Here is a 26356-nt window from a genome sequence, read left to right on the forward strand (position 1 = left end):
TGACGTTTTACTACTTTATTTATTAGATATTTAATTTTTAAACAATCCATACACATGTTGGATACATGTTATTAGGATGGGTTTTGCACTAAGTAAAATCATTATGGTCAATTGATCATAGTACAGATATGTACGATGGTATCCAACTAAGCTTAGATGTTTGCCAAATAGGCTTTCACAATGTTAACAGAACAAGAGAAGCCTGGTGATCCAAATACAGTAAATGTCTTGTTCAAAAATGATATACAGTGCATTCGGAAAGTTACAAGTTACAGCCTGATTGTAAAATGGATGAAATAGGTTTTTTCCTCATCAATCTAAACACAATACCCCATCATGGCAAAGCAAAAACAGTTTTGATAATTTGACAAATTCATAAAAACATTTAAAACAGAAAAAAACCGTTTACATAAGTATTCAGACCCTTTACTTCAGGCTTGGACAAAGGCTGGCCCCCGGAATCATGCTCAGATCACAAAATGATTTTGTGATGGTAACGTTTTGAAAAACGTATTTGTTATTCAAATTAAAAGGCCAATGAATACTTGCCTTTGTGTAATGATTTAACTCCCACCGCTTGTGGGACATTTATTTTGAAGGCATGTAAAAAATAACTGCACAAGGACGGACGGCGACTTCACGGTCTGACACGTCAGTTAGAAATAGCTAGCTACAAATTGCGCAAAAAATTGCGCAAGAAAAGGAAAGTAGACAATGACCGTAGGGTGTTCCAGCAAGAGTGGACATTGAAATATGTCTTTATTGAGGAATCAGGGAAAGCTGTGTGCTTACTATGCAAAGAGAGCATCGGTCTTGAAAGACTACAACTTGTCCCGACACTTCCAGACGAAGCATGCAGAGAAATATAGGAGTATATCTTCTGAGCAGAGCGCAAGTGCATCGAAAGAGTTGCTTTCTCAGTTACAGAAGCAGCAAGGACTTTTCACAAAACTGCATTCAGCAAACAACGGAATCGCGAGAGCTAACTATGTACTGTCCCACAAAATTGCTAAACATAGCAAGCCATTCGCTGAGGGCGAATTCATTAAACAATGTTTAATTGACTGCAGCAATACTTTGCCCCGACATGAAAGAGCATGTTGAGGTGAAATGGCGTGTTGAGGACATCGCAGAGAATATGGAACAACCGTTGAAAGACATGGTAAAGGATTTCACCTATTTCTCCTTGGCACTGGATGAGAGCAGTGATGCACATCGGCGTAGTCGATATTCTTACTAGGCATAACCCCAGACTTTGAAGTTACAGAGGAGCTTGCTTCAGTGCAGTCAATGAAGAGCACAACAACAGGGAAATATTTATTGGAGGTTAATAAGTGTGTGGCAAAGCTGGGACTGAGTTTTGAAAAGTTATGCAGTGTGACCACTGATAGGTGCCCAAACTTGACAGGAAAAAACTATTGGCCTTTTGAAAAAGATACAAGATCAAGTAGCTGAGCTGAACCCAGATCAGAATATTTTTTTTCCTGCGTTGCATTCTTCATCAGGAGGTGATCCGTTAATGTGTTCTGAAAATTAGCCATGTTGTGTAGACAGTCACTAAAGTTGTAAACTTCATTAGCAAAATCTTTAAATCACAGGCAGTTTGTCTCACTGTTGGAAGAGACTGAGTCGGTTCATGCAGATCTCCCCTACCACACAAACGTGAGGTGGCTGAGTTTGGGGAAGGTGATTAAAAGAGTGGGGGACCTGAAGTCAGAGATTGCTGAGTTTTTGCAATTGAAAGGAAAATATGTGAATTTCCCTCAACTGCAAGATATTATTAGCTCAGGCATGCTTTACTTAGTACTTTGTTGAAGCACCTTTGGCAGCGATTACAGCTTTGGGTCTTCTTGGGTATGACGCTACAAGCTTGGCACGCCTGTATTTGGGGGGTTTCTCCCATTCTTCTATGCAGATCCTCTCAAGTGCTGTCAGGTTGGATAGGGCGCGTCGCTGCTCAGCTATTTTCAGGTCTCTCCAGAGATGTTCGATCAGGTTCAAGTCCAGGCTCAGGGACATTCAGAGACTTGTCAAGGATCTCTCTGTACTTAGCTCCATTCATCTTTGCCTCGACCCTGACTAGTCTCCCAGTCCCTGCCGCTGAAAAACATCCCCACGGCATGATGCTGCCACCACCATGCTTCACAGTAGGGGTGGTGCCAGGTTTCCTCCAGGCGTGATGCTTGGCATTCAGCCCAAAGAATTAAATCTTATTTTCATCAGACCAGAGAATCTAGTTTCTCATGGTCTGAGAGTCCTTTAGGTGCCTTTTGGCAAACTCCAAGCGGGCTGTCATGTGCCTTTTACTGAGGAGTGGCTTCCGTCTGGCCACTCTACCACTCCACAGAGGAACTCTGGAGCTCTGTCAGAGTGACCATCGGGCTCCTCGTCACTTCCCTGACCAAGGCCCTTCTCCCCCGATTGCTCAGTTTGGCCGGGCGGCCGGTTCCAAACTTCTTCCATTTTAAGAATGATGGAGGCCACTGTGTTTCTTGGGGACCTTCAATGCTGCAAAAATGTTTTGGTACCCTTCCTTAGATCTGTGCCTAGACACAATCCTGTCTCGGAGCTCTACCGACAATTCCTTCAACCTCTTTGCTTGATTTTTGCTCTGACATGCATTGGCAACTGTGGGACCTTTATATAGACAGGTGTTTGTGCCTTTCCAAATCATGTCCAATCAATTGAATTCACCACAGGTGGACTCCAAGTTGTAGAGACATCTCAATGAGGATCAATGGGAACAGGATTCACCTGAACTCAATTTCGAGTCTCCTAGCAAAGGGTCTGAATAAATAAGGTATTTCTGTTTTTTTATTTGTAATACATTTGCAAACATTGTCGTTATGGGGTATTGTATGTAGATTGATGAGGAGAAAAATGTATTTAATACATAAGAATAATAAGACTGTAATGTAACAAAATGTGGAAAAGGGTAAGGGGGTCTGAATACTTTCCGAATACCAATGCTTTTCCTGGAACATAATTTCTCAGCACAACAGTTGTAACAAATCCATGATGCACTCACCAGGGAAGCCTAAGTTAAAGGGATAGTTCACTCAAACATATTTTAGTATTTTGTTCATTTGTCCACTGTTGATATGGTTGCCAACAATGGGGCCATGTCAGAAGTAATGCCTCCAAGATATAGCACTTTTTAGTAAAAATCTACATGTGAATATGTATTTTCATCACTCTTTGCTTTTTACCAAAAGTGTTCCATCTTGAAGATTTGACATTTTCAAAAAAGCAAAAAAAAAATAATTGGTGCTGGTTGTTTTGTGTTTTTTGTTTTGAACATTGAAATAAGTGAGGCAGGTAGGGTCGTGTGGAATATAATATGCATTCTTCTGCCTCTGCCTCCAGAGAGGTATACTACAAAGTGGGATCAATGAGTTAGCCAGCTAACTTGAATAAATATTCGGAAATCACTTTTTATTTTTTGAAAACTAACTTGATATGGCCATGGTCTAAGTGACCCATCCAAAAGCACATACAATGCCGTCAAAGTATTCAGACCCCATGACTTAGTCCACATTTTGTTGCCTTACAGCATGAATTATAGATTCATTAAATGCATTTTTGTATCACCCATCTACATACAATAACCCATAATGAGAAAGTGAAAATATGTTTTTAGAAGAAATGTTAGCAAATTTCTAGAAAAATAAATACAGAACTCTAATTTACATAAGTATTCACACCTGAGCCACTACTTTTTGGGTAAGTCTCTAAGAGCTTTCCACACCTGGATTGTGCAACATTTGGCAATTTTTTTTTTTTTTTCAAATTTCTTCAAGTGCTTTCAAATTGGTTGTTGATCATTGCTAGACAACCATTTAAATTTTTTGGTAAACTGGTCCAGTGTAGATTTGGCCTTGTTTTTAGGTTATTGTCCTGCTGAAAGGTGAATTAATCTCCCAGTGTATTCGTCTAGGATTTTGCCTGTGCTTAAACTTAATTCTGTTTCTTTTGTTATCATTAAGGATTACAAGCATTATTTGGGCTTGCCATATCAAAGGGGTTGAATACTGTTTACTTTGTAAAAACATAATTCCATATTGTGTTTGTGTAGGCCAGTGACAAAAACATCTACATATAATCCATTTTAAATTATGGCTGTAACACAGCAAAATGTTGAAAAAGTCAAGGAGTGTGAATACTTTCTGAAGGCACTAAGTTTAGTTTTTTCTGGTTGTTTGTTAAAGTTAGCTGGCTAACTCATTGATCCTGCGTTATTATACCCCTTTGATATTGTGGGCTTGATCAATGACACAAAACAAGTCTAAACCTGGTGGTGGTGCTCCTGCCTGGCAATCTTTGCCCTCGTCCGTAGCTCCTCTCCCTCTCTCATCCCCTGGGCCTTCACGGTGCAGGCTACCTCCTTTGGTGCAGGCTACCTCCAGTACCAGCGCCATACATGAAGCATGTGGTCATAGAATGAGCAGCTGGCTATTAGGCAGGACACTGCAGTGCTGTCTTCTGAAGGGTTGGAATAAGGAGGTGGGCCTCCCACAGAGCTAGCAGGTGGCAGGGATATGCGCCCAGGTATGTAATGTCCTGCGTCATCCTCCAAGGAGGTGTTGAAGCTGCTATGTGGTCTACAGATGGGAGCAGGGAAGGAGGCTGTTCCAGGGACAAGTGAGACCAGTCTGCCCCTGTAGGCCAGGTAGTTGTGTAGTAGGCTAGGACAGAACATGTTCTTCCGCTGCCCTCTAGAGGAACAAGTGAAAAATCCATGTTTGACACAATGACAAAACATTACCAGCTCTTAAACTACAATTAGTTCTATAAACCTTTTCTGTTGGATTGCCCCTTTAAAAAACAATCAGACATGGTAGTTGTAAAGGGTTAAGTTTTCATGTGAGTATCATGTCACTGTCGAGCCTCAGCTCTCACGCTTCGCTCGATTGTGTGGTGAAAGCCTGTGCAGGCTAGCCCCGTTCAGACTCCCCAGGGCTTGCTTGCCTGGCAGTGAAGGATGTGGCAGTCGCAAGTGCTCATGGGTAGGATGCCACTTCAGTCACCACACTCCTCCACCCAGAGCATTCTCACTGAGAGGCTAGCACGTGTTCCTCTCGTCCCACAGCAACACCTGCTTGTCATAGATACAGATACAAGATCATAGAATACTATAAGCTTACTATAGAAGACTTACACTGAGTGTTCAAAACATAACCCGCCACCAGAACAGCCTGATTTCGTTGTGCCATGGAGTCTACAAGGTGTCAAGAGTTCCACAAGTTAGCCCATGTTGACTGTATTGCTTCCCACAGTTGTGTCAAGATGACTGGATGTCCGTTGGGTGGTGGACCATTTATTTTTATACACACGGGAAACTGTTGAGTGTGGAAATACCCAGCATTGTTTCACAAACCCGCACACATATCCAATCCATGTCTCAAGGCTTAGAAATCCTTCTTTAACCTGTATCCTCCCCTTCATCTACACTGATTGAAGTGGATTTAACAAGTGACATCAGTAAGGAATCATACTGTAGCTTTCACCTGGATTCTACCGGTCATTCTATGTCATGGAAAGTGCAGGTGTTCTTAATGTTTTGCACACTCGGTGTATAGTTTCCTATAGGAATCCCATAGTGATTTTTCGTAAGTGAAGATGTGTTTTGATGAAATAGCATATTTTGTTGCCACCAGCAGGCTACCTTTTGAATGAAGACAATAGTATTTAACCACAAGATTGAGATAATTAACTTTCCCATTTTAGAAATACTGATATGTATTTTGCAATTACGGTAATTAGTACTGCATGTACTTACCATCTTCAGTATAGAGTAGTGTAATTGTTTTATTGTTTTGTTTTTTTGCCTACAAAAATAAATTACAGATGGGCTATTGTCAAAATGGTCCCTTAAATTGATAAGACACAAGCACACAAACCTCAGCCATCTGGCTTGATCAAGCACTTCCCAACTCAAGTTCTGCCATTGACCTACCACACTCTGCCTTTTGATGAACTGTGGTTCAGGGTGACAAAATGGCACAATATTCCCTGTTATCCATGGATAAAATGGGTCCACAAGGAAAGATGTCAAAAGATCAGTGAATCAACTGTCATATAATGTGATCTATGTGGGAATGTTGGGGAGAGTGTGTGAGAGTCAGAATAGATTATTCCGAAATGTTAGATCACCTGTAAATTACACTTATTTTCTTGTTTGTGCCTGCTGCATACAAGCACTTGCATTGGGCAAATGCGTGGGTTTGTCTCTGTTTTCTTTCATTTACTATAGTCTCCTTGATGCATTCTTAAGAAGGCCAACATGCATTTTCAAACAGTACAAATAAAGCAGTTAAAGCCCGTGCCTGTGCACAGCTGTGTCTTCTTCAATGTGCTGGTGAAACTGAGTATCCAAGATAAGAGGTCGACCGATTAATCGGAATGGGCGATTAATTAGGGCCAATTTCAAGTTTTCATAACAATCGGAAATCGGTATTTTTGGGTGCCGATTAAATGTTTTTTTTTTAAACATGTTTTAGACTCGTCCTATTCCCAGTTGTGATTCCTGGCAATCATGGCTGTTTTTTTTTTATATGTAACTCATGTCAAAATAGCTTACATACAGTCCATACCATATGGGTAGCACTAAGGCTTTTTCCAGAAAGTTGTTTTGATTCAGCAAGAAGGCAGCTGGTAGGAAATGCACGAGAGCCTTTCTACTCTAACTCAGTCATCGGAATTTGATACAGAGGCAGAGACGACATCTGACAAATTGCATGCTTGGTACTAAACTGAAAGGGGAGGTGTAGCTTGATTTGATGTGTGTGTGTGTGTTTGCTTTGTGTAGCCTACAGGAGAGGTGCGTGTGGGGGGAGTGGCTATGTTCCCTCTGACACTCCCCAGTGTGTATGTCTGGGCTGAGGAATTGTGTTGTGGTCAGAGCAGACGTACACATTCTCACACACAGGCCGAGTTTGTTGTTGCAGCCAGACAATCTTAAAGAGCCAGAGTGGGTCTGCCATGGATTTAATGGAGCTGTTCTTTGTCTGCCTTGGTGCTGCAGTCGTAGTCTTTTATGGAGTGAAAATGGTCCGCTTCGCTAAGATGCTTTATCCCAGAGTTTGCTTTCCGCAGCCAGATTCCTTCTTTACATCAATGGGAGAGTGGGCAGGTGAGCTCTCTCTCTAGGTGTGTGTGTGTGTGTGTGTGTGTGTGTGTGTGTGTGTGTGTGTGTGTGTGTGTGTGTGTGTTTGTTTACCCAGAATAAATAACTGACATGCGCTGAAGTTACATTACTGATTATAAGTAACTTATTAGGAAGAAGAATCTGTAAACACGTTTCATGAGGTTTTAAAAACGAATGATGTAAATTCAGTCTTTGTATGAGCACTACAGGACAAAGTCCTACTTCAGTCCCTGTTCCACCTTGTGGTCTCAACTTGCTTCTAAGGTATTGTACTGAATTTAATGAAATGTGGCAACTTGTGACCCCACTGTGCAAATCTTCTATACTGAAGAACAAAGAGTTCTATCTGGAACGGGATTAAAGCCCATTATTAAAACATTTTCCAGATTGTTAAATGTCTGGGAAACACTCGATAAGGTCACTCACAGCTATAGGTGGATCAGTAAGGAGGCTTTACAGAATATAGGTGGGTAAATGAAGGTTGTTTTTTTTACACCACAGCTATCAATGCCATTTTATTATCACGTTGATGTTATGTTGACACATTATATTATCTGGCGGGGATGACGTGTGTCATCTGACAGGGCCACCTGGGGAGATTATCGAACTGACTGACATAGAGCCCAGGAAAAGCAAGCATGATGTCTACACACTGTTAAGATACTTTAAACAAAGTGTAAACGGTGTATGGCAGGGGTCTTCAACCTTTTCCTGCCCAGGCAAACCGGCGACCCAGGGACCCCCATCATATTATCCGGTGAATGATGATAAGTAAATCAATATTTCAAAATGAATTTTTCATTATTTTGACCTGCCTACATTAACATTGAAAGAAGTGTAAACTCTAACATACCTTTCGAGCTAATAGGCTAACTCCAAACTAGGGCTGTGACGATTATGGAATTTTAGGTCATTCTTAATTGTCATGTAAATTCTATATATATATTTTTTTAAATGGAGCTTGTAATGCATCTTTGAAAGACATACCTAATGAATACAACACAGCTTTGGTGACACCAGTGTCTCAAAAAATTAATAGTTTTGACTGTTTATAGAACGTTTGGAAATGAAGCTTCCCCTTCAACTTTACCAATGTTATATACAAATTAAAAACTGCTATTGGTTAAACTATATCTACTTGAATTTAATGTTGACTCCCCCTTCTCCTAAAATTAATGTATTAAGATGATTATTATACAATAATTGTGCCAGGCCTACTCCAAACATGTTCGCTAATTGCAGCTGTTTAGCTGGTTTAACAAAGGTTAGCAATATGTTGGCAAAAATGTCATTCCAAGTCAAGAAAGAGTGCCAGCAGGCAGCGTAATTAAACCATGACTGGTACTCACGGGTACTTTTTAAAGCCTATGTCAGATACTCCAGTGAGTGTAATTTGCTCAGTATTAGGAGGTGAAACAAGGTTATCATTAGAAAGAAGATATTCCCCTCTTCTACTGTTGGCAGAGAGGAAGAGGCAAAGGGAGAGGTTTCACTCTCACCAAAATCTGTCCAAAATAAACCCAATGTGTTTTTATGGGTTTATTTTGGACCTAATCTTGTAGTCTGCCTTTCCGCCTTTGGGACAACGACTCTCATTGTTAGGGCGGAGACATAAGCATCTCGCCATTATATTATACTTTTTTTTATGTATACAGTACCAGTCAAAAGTCTGGGCACCTACTCATTCAAGGGGTTTTCTACATTGTAGAATAATAGTGAAGACAAACTATATGAAATGACACATGGAATCATGTAGTAGCCAAAAAAAGTGTAAGACAAATCCAAATATATTTTTTACAAATGACAGATTTCCACCAGTCTAATGTCCATTGCTCGTGTCTCTTGGACCAAGCAAGTCTTCTTTTTATTGGTGTCCTTTTTAGTAGTGGTTTCTTTGCAGCAATTTGACCATGAAAGCCTGATTCACCCAGTCTCTGAACAGTTGATATTGTCCTAAAACATTAGGATCACCTTCCTACTATTGAGTTGCACCTCCTTTTGCCCTCAAAACAGCCTCAATTCATTTGGGGCAAGGACTACAAAGTGTCGAAAGCATTCCACAGGGATGCTGGCCTATGTTGACCCCAATGCTTCCCACAGTTGAGTCAAGTTGGCACAAGAAACTGTTGAACGTGGAAAACACAGCAGCGTTGCCGTTCTTGGCACACTCAAACCAAAAGAAAAGTATTTAGTCAGCCACCAATTGTGCAAGTTCTCCCACTTAAAAAGATGATGCCTGTAATTTTCATCATAGGTACACTTCAACTATGACAGACAAAATGAGACAAAAAAATCCAGAAAATCACATTGTAGGATTTGTAATGAATTTATTTGCAAATTATGGTGGAAAATAAGTATTTAGTCACCTACAAACAAGCAAGATTTCTGGCTCTCACAGACCTGTAACTTCTTTAAGAGGCTCCTCTGTCCTCCACTCGTTACCTGTATTAATGGCACCTGTTTGAACTTGTTATCAGTATAAAAGACACCTGTCCACAAACAATAAAATTGTAGACATGCACCAGGCTGGGAAGACTGAATCTGCAATAGGTAAGCAGCTTGGTTTGAATAAATCAACTGTGGGAGTAATTATTAGGAAATGGAAGACATACAAGACCACTGATAATCTCCCTCGATCTGGGGCTCCACGCAAGATCTCATCCCGTGGGGTCAAACGGATCACAAGAACGGTGACCAAAAATCCCAGAACCACACGGGGGGACCTAGTGAATGACCTGCAGAGAGCTGGGATCAAAGTAACAAAGCCTGCCATCAGTAACACACTACGCCGCCAGGGACTCAAATCCTGCAGTGCCAGACGTGTCCCCCTGCTTAAGCCAGTACATGTCCAGGCCCGTCAAGTTTGCTAGAGCGCATTTGGATGATCCAGAAGAAGATTGGGAGAATGTCATATGGTCAGATGAAACCAAAATATACATTTTTGGTAAAAACTCAACTCATCGTGTTTGGAGGACAAAGAATGCTGAGTTGCATCCAAAGAACCCCATACCTACTGTGAAGCATGGGGGTGGAAACATGCTTTGGCTGTTTTTCTGCAAAGGGACCAGGACGACTGATCCATGTAAAGGAAAGAATGAATGGGGCCATGTATCGTGAGATTTTGAGTGAAAACCTCCTTCCATCAGCAAGGGCATTGAAGATTAAATGTGGCAAGACAATGATCCCAAACACACCGCCCGGGCAACGAAGGAGTGGCTCCGTAAGAAGCATTTCAAGGTCCTGGAGTGGCCTAGCCAGTCTCCAGATCTCAACCCCATAGAAAATCTTTGGAGGGAGTTGAAAGTCCATGTTGCCCAGCAACAGCCCCAAAACATCACTGCTCTAGAGGAGATCTGCATGGAGGAATTGGCCAAAATACCAGCAACAGTGTGTGAAAACCTTGTGAAGACTTACAGAAAACGTTTGACCTCTGTCATTGCCAACAAAGGGTATATAACAAAGTATTGAGATAAACTTTTGTTATTGACCAAATACTTATTTTCCACCATAATTTGCAAATAAATTCATTAAAAATCCTACAATGTGATTTTTCCCCTTCTCATTTTGTCTGTCATGGTTGAAGTGAACCTATGATGAAAATTACAGGCCTCTCTCATCTTTTTAAGTTGGAGAACTTGAACAATTGGTGGCTGACTAAATACTTTTTTGCCCCACTGTACTGCCATATCCCAGTCAAAGGCAGTGGAATCTTTTGTCTTGCCCATTCACCCTCTGAATGGTACACATACACAATCAATGTCTAATTTAGTCTCTCGGCTTAAAAATCCTTATTTAACCTGTCTAGGACTGGGATTCCACTAGCGGAAATACAAATCAACAGAAATCTCATGAATCAAATTTCTCAAACATACAAGTATTAGGCACAATTTTAAAGATAAAATTCCCGTTAATCCAGCCACAGTGTCTGATTTAAAAAATGCTTTACAGCGAAAGCTCCACAAACGATTATGTTAGGTCACCACCAACTCACAGAAAAACCCAGTCATTTTTCCAGCCAAAGAGAGGAGTCACAAAAAGCACAAATAGAGATAAGATTAATCACTAACCTTTGATCTTCATCAGATGACACACATAGGACTTCATGTTACACAATACATGTATGTTTTGTTCGGTAAAGTTCATATTTATATCCACAAATCTTATTTTACATTTGCATGTTATGTTCAGTAGTTCCAAAACATGCAGTATTTTTGCAGAGGGCCACATGAATTTACAGAAATACTCATTATAAATGATGATGAAAATACATTTGTTATACATGGAAATATAGATAAACTTCTTCTTAATGCAACCGCTGTGTCAGATTTCAAAACAACTTTACGGAAAAAGCATAATCTGAGTAGGGTGCTCAGAGCCCAAAACAGCCAAAATAAATATCCGCCATGTTGCGCAGTCAACATTAGTCATAAATAGCATAGCATAAATATTCACCTACCTTTGATGATCTTCATCAGAATGCACTCCCAGGAATCCCAGTTCCACAATAAAAGTTTGATTTGTTTGATAATGTCCATAATTTATGTCCAAATAGCTTATTTTGTTAGGGTGTTAGGTAAACAAATCCAAACACGCGTTCAGGTCCAGTCGGACGAAAAGTTCAAAAAGTTATATTACAGGTCGAAGAAACTTGTCAAACTAAGTATAGAATCAAATCTTTAGGATGTTTTTATTATAAATGTTCAATAATGTTCCAACCGTAGAATTCCATTGTCTGTAGAAAAGCAATGGAACGAGAGATGCCTCATGTGAACACGCAACTGAAAACGAGGCTGCCGCCAGATCCCTTAGTCAAACAGCTCTCATTCGCTCCCACTTCACAGTAGAAGCCTAAAACAACATTCTAAAGATGGTTGACATCTAGTGGAAGCCTTAGGAAGTGCAAAATAACTCATATCCCACTGTGAATTCGATAGGGGTTGAGTTCAAAAACCACAAACCTCAGATTTCCCACTTCCCGTTTGGATTTTTTTCTCAGGTTTTGCCTGCCATATGAGTTCTGTTATACTCACAGGCATCATTCAAACTGTTTTAGAAGCTTCGGAGTGTTTTCTATCCAATATAATAATAATATGCATATATTAGCATCTGGGACTGAGTAGGAGGCAGTTTACTCTGGGCACGCTATTCATCCAAAAGTGAAAATGCTGCCCCCTATCCCAAATAAGTTAACCTGTCTTCTCTCCTTCATCTACACTGGCTGAAGTGGATTTAACAGGTGATATCAATAAGGGATCATAGCTTTCACCTGGATTCACCTGGTCAGTCTATGTCTTGGGAAGAGCATGTTCCTAATGTTTTGTACACTCAGTGTATATTTTCGAACACCCCCTGCAGGACCCCCGGTTGAATACCCATGGTGTATTAGTATTGTCATTTCCTATCACATGTAATTATATACTGTATACCCTATATCCCTCCAATTCAAATCTGGACCTCGAAACCAATTCGACTGCTTTTTGTCATTCTTCCCCTCCAAGGGATGGATCGAAATTTACAGAATGGTTACCTAGAGGAAAATGGGGGCGGGTTAGTAGGCTACATATCAAGTGTGCCCGATGCCGCCCCTCATCTCTGATTCTCCACTGGGTGGTCAATATCAATTGTGCCTATAGGCTATGTAGGGTGGTCTCAATCAAATGACCCATACCCTATAGGCTATGTAGGGCATGCATGGAGAAGCACAGAGCAGTTATATTTCTAATGGGATAATGGGATAGTGTAAATAAAACTAGGCTGGATATTCCAACCCTGAGCCCCGGCCTGCTCTGCTCTTGCTGATCCCAAACTTTTTTGTGTGCTGGCTAACTAATGTCTGTGCTGTGTAGGCCTACAGTGGCCGTTCTGGAGGAAAGGCAACGGTTTCTTCTGGAAATAATTTCGGATTAGGCCTACTGTAGTCCAAATAGTCTTGCGCGCGGATTAGCCTATAGCCTATATAGGCTAGTCCGCGAAGATGAGGAGGAGGACCGGAGGTCAACTTTGATAGCTTGCTACTACTATAATTTATTTGATTAAAAACAATGTTTCTTGCCCATTATGTATTTATCAGAGTTGTTGACCTCACAATAAACCAGATTCAAGTAACTTACATTGTGCTGCTGAAACTTGAAGCAGCAGCCGCGGCACAATCAATCGGAAATGGACAGCTCATGGTGCTGAAAGTAGGCAAATTCAAGTATGCATAATTCATTTAAACCATCTTCATTTTAATTTGACTTTACTAACAACAACAGGCCTTTATGTTGGAGCCTATTTCTTCCTATTTAAAAAACAAGAGGTAGGCCTACGTGTTTGACAGATGAAATTAGGGCTGTTAAGTTAAAACCAAGACTCAAATTCAAATAAAATGTTATTTGTCACATGCGCCGAATACAACAGGTGAAATGCTTACTTACCAGACCTTAACCAACAATGCAGTTCAAGAAATAGATTCAAGAAAATATTTACTAAATAAACTAAAGTGAAAAAAAATAAACAAAATAAAAAAGTAACAACAAAATGACACAACAATAACTAGGCTAAATATAGGGGGTACCGGTACAGAGTCAATGTGCAGGGGTATAGGTTAGTCGAGGTCATTTGTAAAGTGACTATGCATACATAATAAACAGTGAGTAGCAGCGGTGTTAAAACAAGGGGGTGGGGGTCAATGTAAATAGTCCAGGTGGCAATTTGATTCATTGTTCAGCAGTCTTATGGCTTGGGAGCCCTTTGGTCCTAGACTTGGCGCTCCGGTACTGCTTGCCGTGCGGTAGCAGAGAGTCTATGCCTTGGGTGACTGGAGTCTTTGACAATTTTTTGGGCCTTCCTCTGACACCGCTTAGAAAACACTTAGATCCTGGATGTCAGGCAGCTTGGCCCAAGTAATGTACTGGGCCATACACACTAACCTCTGTAGCGCCACACCAGGCGGTGATGCAACCGGTCAGGATGCTCTTGATGGTGCAGCTGTCAAACCTTTTGAGGATCTGGGGACCCATGACAAATCTTGAGGGGGCATGAGAGGGTATGCCATAGGCCTACCATTTTATTAAAGAAAAGAACACAAAGCATAGGCCTACCCCTTATTAGCTTACGATTTTGAAGAAAATAAAACAGATCTGATTATATAAAGTGATCTATGACATTGCTCTGGTCCGCAATGCTTTATGCTAGAAACAAGCTGTAAAATACCCAGGAACGACGTGACTGATGCATATAGAGATATCATTGTTTTGTTCTTTGACATTCAGAGGCTGAGCTACAACCTTCTATAGCCGGGAGACTAAAAGCATACTCCGCTTGGAAGTAAAATAATTCTGTCACCCATCAATCGATTTAAGCTACTCATTTTCTGTACAATGGAAGATGTTTAAACCCAGACAGTTTTTGGGGAAACATTTTCTCGTTAGGTTAAGCAACGGAGAAGAGTAGCCAGCAGTTAAAGCTAACATTTCCCTGAGTAAGTAGGTCTACTTACTCTACCTGAGTAAGTAGGTCTAGTCTTATTTTACATTTACATTTAAGTCATTTAGCAGACGCTCTTATCCAGAGCGACTTACAAATTATGGCTTGGGGGTAGAAGCTGTTTAGAAGCCTCTTGGACCTAGACTTGGCGCTCCGGTACCGCTTGTCGTACAGTAGCCGAGAGAACAGTTGCCATACCAGGCATGTTGACACACCAACATGACATTTATACCGAGGTCATCAATGATGGCCAGCCCTCTATGGGAGGCTGAAAGCACAGATAAATGTGAAGCGTCCGCTTAGCGTTTCCACTCACTAACAAATATGGTATTGATAGGAAGCCCACTGGCCGGCATTGGGAGAAGATGGAACGAGATGGATTTTGGCTGACATTTTGCACATACAGTGCCTTGCGAAAGTATTCGGCCCCCTTGAACTTTGCAACCTTTTGCCACATTTCAGGCTTCAAACATAAAGATATAAAACTGTATTGTTTTGTGAAGAATCAACAACAAGTGGGACACAATCATGAAGTGGAACGACATTTATTGGATATTTCAAACTTTTTTAACAAATCAAAAACTGAAAAATTGGGCGTGCAAAATTATTCAGCCCCCTTAAGTTAATACTTTGTAGCGCCACCTTGTGCTGCGATTACAGCTGTAAGTCACTTGGGGTATGTCTCTATCAGTTTTGCACATCGAGAGACAGAAATTCTTTCCCATTCCTCCTTGCAAAACAGCTCGAGCTCAGTGAGGTTGGATGGAGAGCATTTGTGAACAGCAGTTTTCAGTTCATTCCACAGATTCTCGATTGGATTCAGGTCTGGACTTTGGCTTGGCCATTCTAACACCTGGAAATGTTTATTTTTGAACCATTCCATTGTAGATTTTGCTTTATGTTTTGGATCATTGTCTTGTTGGAAGACAAATCTCCATCCCAGTCTCAGGTCTTTTGCAGACTCCATCAGGTTTTCTTCCAGAATGGTCCTGTATTTGGCTCCATCCATCTTCCCATCAATTTTAACCATGTTCCCTGTCCCTGCTGAAGAAAAGCAAGCCCAAACCATGATGCTGCCACCACCATGTTTGACAGTGGGGATGATGTGTTCAGGGTGATGAGCTGTGTTGGTTTTACGCCAAACATAACATTTTGCATTGTTGCCAAAAAGTTACATTTTGGTTTCATCTGACCAGAGCACCTTCTTCCACATGTTTGGTGTGTCTCCCAGGTGGCTTGTGGCAAACTTTAAACGACACTTTTTATGGATATCTTTAAGAAATGGCTTTCTTCTTGCCACTCTTCCATAAAGACCAGATTTGTGCAATATACGACTGATTGTTGTCCTATGGACAGAGTCACCCACCTCAGCTGTAGATCTCTGCAGTTCATCCAGAGCCTCTTGGCTGCATCTCTGATCAGTGTTCTCCTTGTATGAGCTGAAAGTTTAGAGGGACGGCCAGGTCTTGGTAGATTTGCAGTGGTCTGATACTCCTTCCATTTCAATATTATCGCTTGCACAGTGCTCCTTGGGATGTTTAAAGCTTGGGAAATCTTCTTGTATCCAAATCCGGCTTTAAACTTCTTCACAACAGTATCTCGGACCTGCCTGGTGTGTTCCTTGTTCTTCATGATGCTCTCTGCGCTTTTAACGGACCTCTGAGACTATCACAGTGCAGGTGCATTTATACGGAGACTTGATTACACACAGGTGGATTGTATTTATCATCATTGGTCATTTAGGTCAACATTGGATTATTCAGAGATCCTCACTGAACTTCTGGAGAGAGTTTGCTGCACTGAAAGTAAAGGGGCTGAATAATTTTGCACGCCCAATTCTTCAGTTTTTGATTTGTTAAAAAAGTTTGAAATATCCAATAAATGACGTTCCACTTCATGATTGTGTCCCACTTGTTGATTCTTCACAAAAAAATACAGTTTTATATCTTTATGTTTGAAGCCTGAAATGTGGCAAAAGGTTGCAAAGTTCAAGGGGGCCGAATACTTTCGCAAGGCACTGTATTCTCATCAATTAAATATTTAATCTCAATAAAGTTTTCTGTTCCCATAACTAAAATCTATAATGAACAGAGTTGACTAAGTTTTATAGACTTTACCCTTTGCGAAACTTTTTAAAAATAGCGTTGCACAGGCGAAATGCACAGGCGAATTGAGTTATTGTACATGGCGCACTTCAGAGTAGGCGTTCCCTAACGGAAATTTGCAGACATATGCTAGAATGTGCCAATAGGATCTCGCTAGCTCGTGCTTGGATCTGCCCACCTTCTTGCTTGTTCTGCCCACTATGACTCATTTGTTCCCATTGGATACAACAGGCTGTGGTCTATCTTGGTTTAGTTATACAAGTCTTTGCTGAAAATCTTGGAGTCACTTTCCTATCAGATCATCTTCTGCGCAACGCAAACAAAACACAGACACGGACACAAACACACACTGAAGGCTACACAAACATACACACAAACACAGACTGAAGGTTAAACAAACACACATCAACTTCCTGTGTTCCTGAGGCAGCAGTCTCCTGGTGTTACTGGGCCGTCTTCTCCTCTGAGCTGAGCTGTTCCGCCTCCCACAGTGCGAGCTAATGCTGTGGTGTTCTCTTTCACCGTGAAGGACCAACAATACCCAGCCTGACGGCCTCCTTTTTCCCAAGCTCCACTTTCATTCCATTCCAATCAAGTACATGGGAAAAAAGCCTTTAGAACAGTATGTTCCGGGTGAATTATTTCTTTCTTTACCCTTAACTTGGAGGAGTCCTTCCAGCTCATTGGAAATCAAAGGAACATGAGTGTGTTTCTCTTTCCTTTCACAATCAAGCCTTTTTCAGTGTTAGGTTGGAGTGTGTGTAGCCTTCAATGTGTGTGTGTATTTCGTTGTGTAGTGTCCCAAACCGTGTGATTTCTAATTTGACTGTGGGAGGTGTGCTGGTGTGCTTTGCATGTGTTCTTACTTCAGCTCTCTGCCCTGAAGCGATGCAGGAGAAGACTAGTGTTAAGAGAAGAATAGACATTCCTAACACTGTACAGTCAGAGGCTAGATAACCACATCTTGCTATTGAGAGAGAAAGAGACACCGGCTAGCTTGGAGAGCCCTGAGACCACTCAGCTCCAGCCAAACACCACAGCTTTCAGATGCTGCTGCCTTTGTTATAATAGGGTCACTAACCAATGCTCCCTTCAACACCCCTCCCTTCCCCTCAGAGAAGAACATTCCAGGGCTTTCGTGTTCCATTCGGTTCCATCTCGAAGGTTGTTGTTCTGAACTTCTTTGTTCACTATCCACAGCTACAGCTACAGTGTGTGTCTGTGTGTGTGAAGTTTACCATGCGGTTGGCAGTGGGTGCTGCTGAGGAGAGAATGGCTCATAATAATGGCTGGAACTGAGCAAACGGAATGGCATCAAACACCTGGAAACCATTTCATACCATTCAGTCATTACCACAAGCCCATTCTCCCCAATTTAGGTGCAACCAACCTCCTGTGGCAGTTGGATTTTAACAGTGAGGAGGCAACGATGCAGAATTGTTTTTTTCTTACCAGGGTGAGGCTAAAACAGCCGGCGAATTGTACAATTACTTACAAAAGAAAAGAATCTGGACTGAGCAACAAGGAACATAAACTGAATTTAAAAAATGGGTTCAAAAGAAAACCCAGGCTCAATCATGCCTGAAAAACCTGTCAGCATACCAACCCGTTCCCGGTCCTGTCTCTCAAACAAGGAAATTACAGGGTTTAAATAGGGATCCATCATTCATCAGCCAGTGAGAACAAGCCAATTGACATCATGATGAATTGGGACAGTGCCCCGAGTGGGTGGAGTGACCAATGGAATGTCACCAGGCCATGGATTTACCAGGCCATGCATTTACCAGGCACCGGCCTGGTCGCATTTACTAGACGTAACAGTAAAAATAAATTCAGTGCTCTCAAATTAGTATGATATGTTAAGCTTGGTATGGTTACATAAAACAGAAGGTTACTTAAGGATAAAATGAAAGAAGGGTCCCCCTACCATCCCTACCCTGATTGGATAAACTAATGGACAAAAATACTTCTACTGCTACTTACAGCTATTTTCTCTGACATCTACGGTACCTGTAGTTAAATAATTATACATATGTTCCTAATTTCTTCTTTCTTCAGGTGCTGGATTTTCACCCACAGCAACCAATCCACCATTATGATCTTAACTCCAACCCTCTAATGTTCACAGATTCACCCATCTTTCCCAGTATAATAGCATTTTGCTATTTCCATTTGCAATTACAGCCCTCCATTTCACTATGATGTCTAAGGAGGGTCCTGAACCTCCCTATTTGTAGCATTTCTACTAATATTGCTCTAAAAATAAATACTTTACCCAAGAGTATAATAATATTTCCCATTGACAGATCGTGGTTTTTCAGATCCCGTAACAATAGTAGGTTGATCTGAACCCTGATATTATGACATAACAACCATGCCTGGACCTGATTCCAAAAGCGAGCCACCGATTGACAGTACCAGAACATATGTTATATTGATTCTGTTTTCTCGCGGCAGAATCATTTTAAAGTAAATTATATATAGTAAATGTAAATCCGGTACACTCAAATTAGTATGATATGTTACGTTTAGTGTGGTTACAGTGCATTCGGAAAGTATTCAGACCCCTTGACTGTTTCCACATTTTGTTACATTACAGCCTTTATTCTAAAATGGATACAGAATTACAAAAATAATCAATCTGCACACTACCGCATAATGGCAAAGCAAAAACAGGTTTTTAGAAATGTTATTAAAACATTTAAACTGAAATATGACATTTACATAAGTATTCAGACCCTTTGCTCAGTACTTAGTTGAAGCACCTTTGGAAGCGATTTAAACCTCGGGTCTTCTTGGTTATGACGCTACAAGCTTGGCACGCCTGTATTTGGGGAGTTTCTCCCGTTTCTTCTCTGCAGATCCTCTAAAGCTCTGTCAGGTTGGATGGGGAGTGTCGCTGCACAGCTATTGTAAGGTCTCCAGAGATATTTGATCGGGTTCAAGTCTGGGATCTGGCTGGGTCACTCAAGGACATTCAGAGTATCATGACACAAGGCGAAACCCAGATGCTGACACAGGAGGCAGATGGTTGGAGTCTTACAATGTTTATTAATCCAAAAGTAGTAGGCAAGAGAATGGTCGTGGACAGGCAAAACCAGATCAGAGTCCAGGAGGTACGGAGTGGCAGACAGGCTTGAGGTCAGGGCAGGCAGAATGGTAAGGCAGGCAGGTACAGAGTCCAGAACAGGCAAGGGTCAAAACCATGAGGACTAGAAAAAGGAGAAATGCAAAAAGCTGGAGAACGGGAAAAACACTGGTTGACTTGGAACATACAAGACTAACTGGCACAGAGAAACAGGAAACACAGGGATAAATACACTGGGGAAAATCAGCAACACCTGGAGGGGGTGGAGCCAAGGACAAGTGAAAACAGATCAGTGCGTGACACAGAGTCTTGTCCTGAAGCCACTCCTGCTATGTCTTGGTTGTGTGCATAGGGTCGCTGTCCTTTTGGAAGGTGAACTTTCGCCCCAGTCTGACTCCAAGCGGATGTCATGTGCCTTTTACTAAGGAGTGGCTTCCGTCTCTACCATAAACACCTGATTGGTGGAGTGTGCAGAGACGGTTGTCCTTCTGGAAGGTTCTCCCATCTCCACAGAAGAACTCTATAGAGCTCTGTCAGAGTGACTATCAGGTTCTTGGTCACCTCCCTGACCAAGGCCCTTCTCCCACAATTGCTCAGTTGGGCCAGGCAGCCAGCTCTAGGAAGAGTTTTGTTGCTTCTAAACTTCTTCCATTTAAGAATGATGGAGGCCACTGTGTACATGATGTTCAATGCTGCAGAAATGTTTTGGTACCCTTCCCCAGATCTGTGCCTCAACACAATCCTGTCTCGGCACTCTACAGACAATTCCTTCGACCTCATTGCTCTGACATGCACTTTCAACTATGGGACCTTATATAGACAGGTGTGTGCCTTTCCAAATCATGTCCAATCAATTGAGTTTACCACAGGTGGACTCCAATCAAGGATGATCAATGGAAACAGGACGCACCTGAGCTCAATGTCAAGTCTCCTAGCAAAGGGTCTGAATACGTATGTAAAGTTATTTCTGTTTTATTTGTAATACATTTGCAATCATTTCTAAAAACCTGTTTCCACTTTGTAATTTTTAAATTTATTTTACCTTTATTTAACTAGGCAAGTCAATTAAGAACAAGGAACAGTGGGTTAACTGCCTTGATCAAGGGCTAATTATAATGGGGTATTGTGTGTAGATTGATTTTAAAAAAAGTTTTAAATCAATTTCAGAATAAGGCTGCAACTTAACAAAATGTGGAAAAGGTTGAGACTGGTGTTTTACTTTTTTTGTTTTGTTCTACTAATTAATGAAGCTGCCAGTTGAGGACTTGTGAGGCGCCTGTTTCTTAAACTAGACACTAATGTACTTGTCCTCTTTCTCAGTTGTGCACTGGGGCCAACCCCTCCTCTTTCTACTCTGGTTAAAGCCAGTTTGCGCTGTTCTGTGAAGGGAGTATTACACAACGTTGTACGAGATCTTCAGTTTCTTGGCAATCTCTCACATGTAATAGCCTTAATTTCTCAGAACAAGAATAGCCTGACGAGTTTCAGAAGAAAGTTCTTTGTTTCTGGCCATTTCGAGCCTGTAATCGAACCCACAAATGCCGATGCAACTAGTCTAAAGAAGGCCAGTTTTATTTCTTCTTTAATCAGCACAACAGTAGAGGTGGTGGCAGTAGTGCTAGTGGTGGTGGCGGTAGTACTAGAGGTATTGGTTGTATTTTGAGACAGGCTTGAATAAGGTAAGTAGCCAATAGGCAGAGAGTAGCATAATTTGTCTGATTCTCTAATAATGGTATGGGAATAATAATGTATTATTATGTAGGCCTACATTGAACGCCACACATTGGCTGCTACTGTAGACTGAATGATAGAACAGCTATTTCCATGTTAAAATGTTATGGGATACATTTTCTCCATTGTTTTTGGTGGTAGGCCACTCTGGAACGTCTATATTATGATCAAATAGCCACAGTATCCTACATTGTCTGAAACTGTAACTTAAAACAGGTACAGCCTCGGTGTTCACAGTAAACACCTGCTGGAAGTTACACAGAATTGGAGGGAACATTGCCTGAAGCTGTTTGAAACATCTTTGTAGGCTGTAAAAACTGGTCAACCTTAGGCTTATTAAAGCCCACAGCCCTTGTAAGACTGGTTGCGGTACTCGAACTGAAAGTTGAGGGTTGCACTTAAGCCACTGAACCAATCCACCCCTCCGTGCCCCTGTCCTTTCTTGAACCTTTGCTTGATTCCCATCCCCTCTGCCAGAACGAAGGCGAGTCTACTCACGTCCCATGATGTTAAGCCAAATAGGGTTCTTTCCAATTGTTGAATGTGGTTGAGGTCACTTCATGTGTGGAAGAGAAGACTGGCACCCACCCATTTGGCTGAAGCCTGGATTTTTCACCTCCTTTTCCTCGTTGCTGTAGTGTTCTTGATGGAATGTTGGGCACCCTGGTAGCTCCCTTTAAGATATGCCCATTTTCCATTGACTTCAGTGCATGCTGTGTTGACTCATTGCTTCAGTCTGTTTTCTTCTTGTATGCTCTCATCTGAAAATAAAAACATTGAATTATATTAGTAACTGTAAGGAACTTAACCTTAACCTAAGACCTGACCCTTAATCTAACAAATGGACCCTAATCCTTACACCTAGCCCCTAATCTAACAGATGACCCTTAACCCTAACTACCCCACACAGAACTGTGTACCATAAGACTAACCAGTTTCTTTCAAACCACATGACTTAAAGTATTATTATTGACCTACAGAGGGAGAGATTTAAAAGCTCTCTCTTAAAAACGTAGCTAGCTATCTAGCTATATGACATAAAACGCTGTGTAAAATAACTAAACGGCTTTAGAGTAACATTAACTGTAAAGCTTTCTGTCGCTAGTGGAAACATTTACAACTGCAATTACGATATCTTATTGAATGTATTTTACCTCGGATGATCTGGTAGTAAGGTTATACGTAGTTAGCTGTCTAACGAACGTTATATGACATAAAATGCTGTGTAAAGCAACTAAAAGACTATAAAGTAACATTAACTGTAAAGCTATCAGTCACTGGTGGAAACATTTACAACTGCAATTAATTATTATTTTTTTTGAATGTATTTTACCTCAGACGATCAGGTAGTAAGGTTGCCAGCTAGCTCTGCTAGCAGCTTATGCTAACTAGCTAGCTGGCTAACATTTACTGCCAGTAAGGTTAATAACTAGAAAATTAGCATAAATTACCACTAACTGGGATAGTCAGTGTCTAAATGACAGGTAGAAACACATCATAACCATATAGGGGTAACTAGCCAACACACTCATGCTCATGCTACCAACACACTCATCCTACATATTACTAACTTTACTGAAAAATTATCTAAATGTTTCTCTCTAAACAAGTGGATTATTTATCTTAAGGCTTTCCTACTTGTACATCTAACTTCATTGGAATATATCTACAACTTTTTCAGCCAGGGAAAGTGTTTGGTGACATCTCGTGTTGGGGGGGCTAGTTAACCTCAGGGGACTAGTTACCCCCTAGTAATGGGGCAGCAGGTAGCCTAGTGGTTAGGACATTGGGCCAGTAACCGAAATGTTGCTAGATCGTATCCCCGAACTAACAAGGTTAAATTTGTCATTCTGCCCCCCTGAACAAGGCAGTTAACCCACTGTTCCTAGGCCATCATTGTAAATAAGTATTTGTTCTTAACTGACTTGCCTGGTTAAATAAAGGTTCAAAAAATAAAGGTAAAAAAAAAACGAAAAACATTGAAGTACACTTGAAGTCAGTGATGATGTGGTGTGTTGTCCTTTAGAACTACACATACAACCTCATATATAGAAGACTTCTATATCTGTCGTTTCCATTACACATGTTACAACTGGGTCATTGGAAACCTGCCTATTAATTGATTTATCAAGACGACTCCTCCACGCTTGTCTCAAAGCAGAGCGAAATGATCATCTAGGTGACATGACTATTGCTTTAAATTACATTTGGATATGACTTTGGGAGTTTCAGTATAAAACAGCAATTTGATACATGCCTTCAATTGCATTAGCCTACATTATTCCAATAGTTTCATCATTCAGTTGATCTCAATTTAGGTGAGTTTTCCAGTCTCTGTCACCCGCCTCTTCTGCATTGTTCTCAGCACCAGTTTAAATCAATATACTGTTTTCTAGAAATATGGCTCCTTTTCGGGTTAAAGCTAATTTAATTTCTCTGATATTGGATCGGGCCTGGGCTCGGGTTTCAGTTTACCGAGCTTGGATCAGACTTGGCTCTAACTTTCAGGTCCGATGGGAACAAAACTTCCAAGTGGAGCAGTCCACCCATGCTGTGGTGCATGAAGCCTCTAGTGGTGGGAAATAGTACTGCCTGGATACTTCTATCAGTAGCAATGTGTAAAGATATTTTGCAGTGACATCCTATCCCATCTTGCTCTCTTGCAGTGGTCACTGGTGGGTCAGACGGGATAGGGAAGGCTTACGCCTTTGAGGTAAGTTACCATTGCTGTCTCTGAATGCGACTGTGGCTGTTCATGACATACCACCTGTCCATCCCTAACTGCATACAGTTCTATCCCCCCCATGCAATAATAATAATAATAATATATGCCATTTAGCTGACGCTTTTATCCAAAGCGACTTACAGTCATGAGTGCATACATTCTACGTATGGGTGGTCCCGGGAATCGAACCCACTACCCTGGCGTTACAAGCGCCATGCTCTACCAACTGAGCCACAGAAGGACCATGCAACACCAACTCCATGTGGTTCTATCCCCCCGTGCAACACCAATTCCATGTGGTTCTATCCCCCGTGCAACACCAACTCCATGTGGTTCTATCCCCCCCGTGCAACACCAACTCCATGTTGTTCTATCCCCCCCGTGCAACACCAACTCCATGTGGTTCTATCCCCCCCGTGCAACACCAACTCCATGTGGTTCTATCCCCCGTGCAACACTACCTCCAGTGGTTCTGTCCCACCTGTCCATCACTAACTCCAGGGGTTCTGTCCCACCTGTCCATCACTAACTCCAGTGGTTCTGTCCCACCTGTCCATCACTAACTCCATGTGGTTCTGTCCCACCTGTCCATCACTAACTCCATGTGGTTCTGTCCCACCTGTCCATCACTAACTCCATGTGGTTCTGTCCCACCTGTCCATCACTAACTCCATGTGGTTCTGTCCCACCTGTCCATCACTAACTCCAATGGTTCTGTCCCACCTGTTCATCACTAGCTCCATGTGGTTCTGTCCCACCTGTCCATCACTAGCTCCATGTGGTTCTGTCCCACCTGTCCATCACTAGCTCCATGTGGTTCTGTCCCACCTGTCCATCACTAACTCCATGTGGTTCTGTCCCACCTGTCCATCACTAACTCCATGTGGTTCTGTCCCACCTGTCCATCACTAACTCCAATGGTTCTGTCCCACCTGTCCATCACTAACTCCAATGGTTCTGTCCCACCTGTCCGTCACTAACTCCAATGGTTCTGTCCCACCTGTCCGTCACTAACTCCAATGGTTCTGTCCTACCTGTCCATCACTAACTCCAATGGTTCTGTATCACCTGTCCATCACTAACTCCAATGGTTCTGTCCTACCTGTCCATCACTAACTCCAATGGTTCTGTCCTACCTGTCCATCACTAACTCCATGTGGTTCTGTCCCACCTGTCCATCACTAACTCCATGTGGTTCTGTCCCACCTGTCCATCACTAACTCCATGTGGTTCTGTCCCACCTGTCCACCACTAACTCCATGTGGTTCTGTCCCACCTGTCCATCACTAACTCCATGTGGTTCTGTCCCACCTGTCCATCACTAACTCCAATGGTTCTGTCCCACCTGTCCATCACTAACTCCATGTGGTTCTGTCCCACCTGTCCATCACTAACTCCATGTGGTTCTGTCCCACCTGTCCATCACTAACTCCATGTGGTTCTGTCCCACCTGTCCACCACTAACTCCATGTGGTTCTGTCCCACCTGTCCATCACTAACTCCATGTGGTTCTGTCCCACCTGTCCATCACTAACTCCAATGGTTCTGTCCCACCTGTCCATCACTAACTCCAATGGTTCTGTCCCACCTGTCCATCACTAACTCCAATGGTTCTGTCCCACCTGTCCATCACTAACTCCAATGGTTCTGTCCTACCTGTCCATCACTAACTCCAATGGTTCTGTCCCACCTGTCCATCACTAACTCCAATGGTTCTGTCCTACCTGTCCATCACTAACTCCAATGGTTCTGTCCTACCTGTCCATCACTAACTCCAATGGTTCTGTCCTACCTGTCCATCACTAACTCCAATGGTTCTGTCCCACCTGTCCATCACTAACTCCAATGGTTCTGTCCCACCTGTCCATCACTAACTCCAATGGTTCTGTCCCACCTGTCCATCACTAACTCCAATGGTTCTGTCCCACCTGTCCATCACTAACTCCAATGGTTCTGTCCCACCTGTCCATCACTAACTCCAATGGTTCTGTCCCACCTGTCCATCACTAACTCCATGTGGTTCTGTCCCACCTGTCCACCACTAACTCCATGTGGTTCTGTCCCACCTGTCCACCACTAACTCCATGTGGTTC

The 26356-nt window shown here is 41.9% G+C and overlaps 1 protein-coding gene and 1 long non-coding RNA gene across 14 annotated transcripts in view; one reads left to right on the forward strand and one right to left on the reverse strand.

Moving 5' to 3' along the window:
* The first annotated feature begins 6869 nt into the window (after positions 1–6869).
* Positions 6870–26356, forward strand: part of LOC118393439 (17-beta-hydroxysteroid dehydrogenase type 3) — a 28877-nt gene continuing 9390 nt past the window's right edge. The window contains exons 1-2 of one of the 2 annotated variants that reach the window (XM_052461784.1): positions 6870–7132; positions 24205–24251. In XM_052461784.1, coding sequence (XP_052317744.1) covers positions 6982–7132; positions 24205–24251 — 198 coding nt within the window. In that variant the 5' untranslated portion in view covers positions 6870–6981. The remainder of the gene's footprint in view (positions 7133–24204; positions 24252–26356) is intronic. The other variant, XM_052461783.1, reaches the window with a different exon arrangement.
* On the reverse strand, positions 24293–26351 carry LOC127907290 (uncharacterized). 12 transcript variants are annotated; one of them, XR_008064071.1, is made up of 4 exons: positions 26056–26351; positions 25400–25851; positions 25092–25195; positions 24293–24986 (listed from the first exon to the last, which is right to left on the reverse strand). It is a non-coding gene; the product is annotated as an uncharacterized LOC127907290 (long non-coding RNA). The 12 variants fall into 12 exon arrangements; XR_008064064.1 differs by having other exon boundaries at positions 25400–25885; XR_008064066.1 differs by having other exon boundaries at positions 25400–25953.

This window comes from Oncorhynchus keta, chromosome 14, assembly GCF_023373465.1.
Source record: "Oncorhynchus keta strain PuntledgeMale-10-30-2019 chromosome 14, Oket_V2, whole genome shotgun sequence".
Lineage (NCBI taxonomy): Eukaryota > Metazoa > Chordata > Actinopteri > Salmoniformes > Salmonidae > Oncorhynchus > Oncorhynchus keta.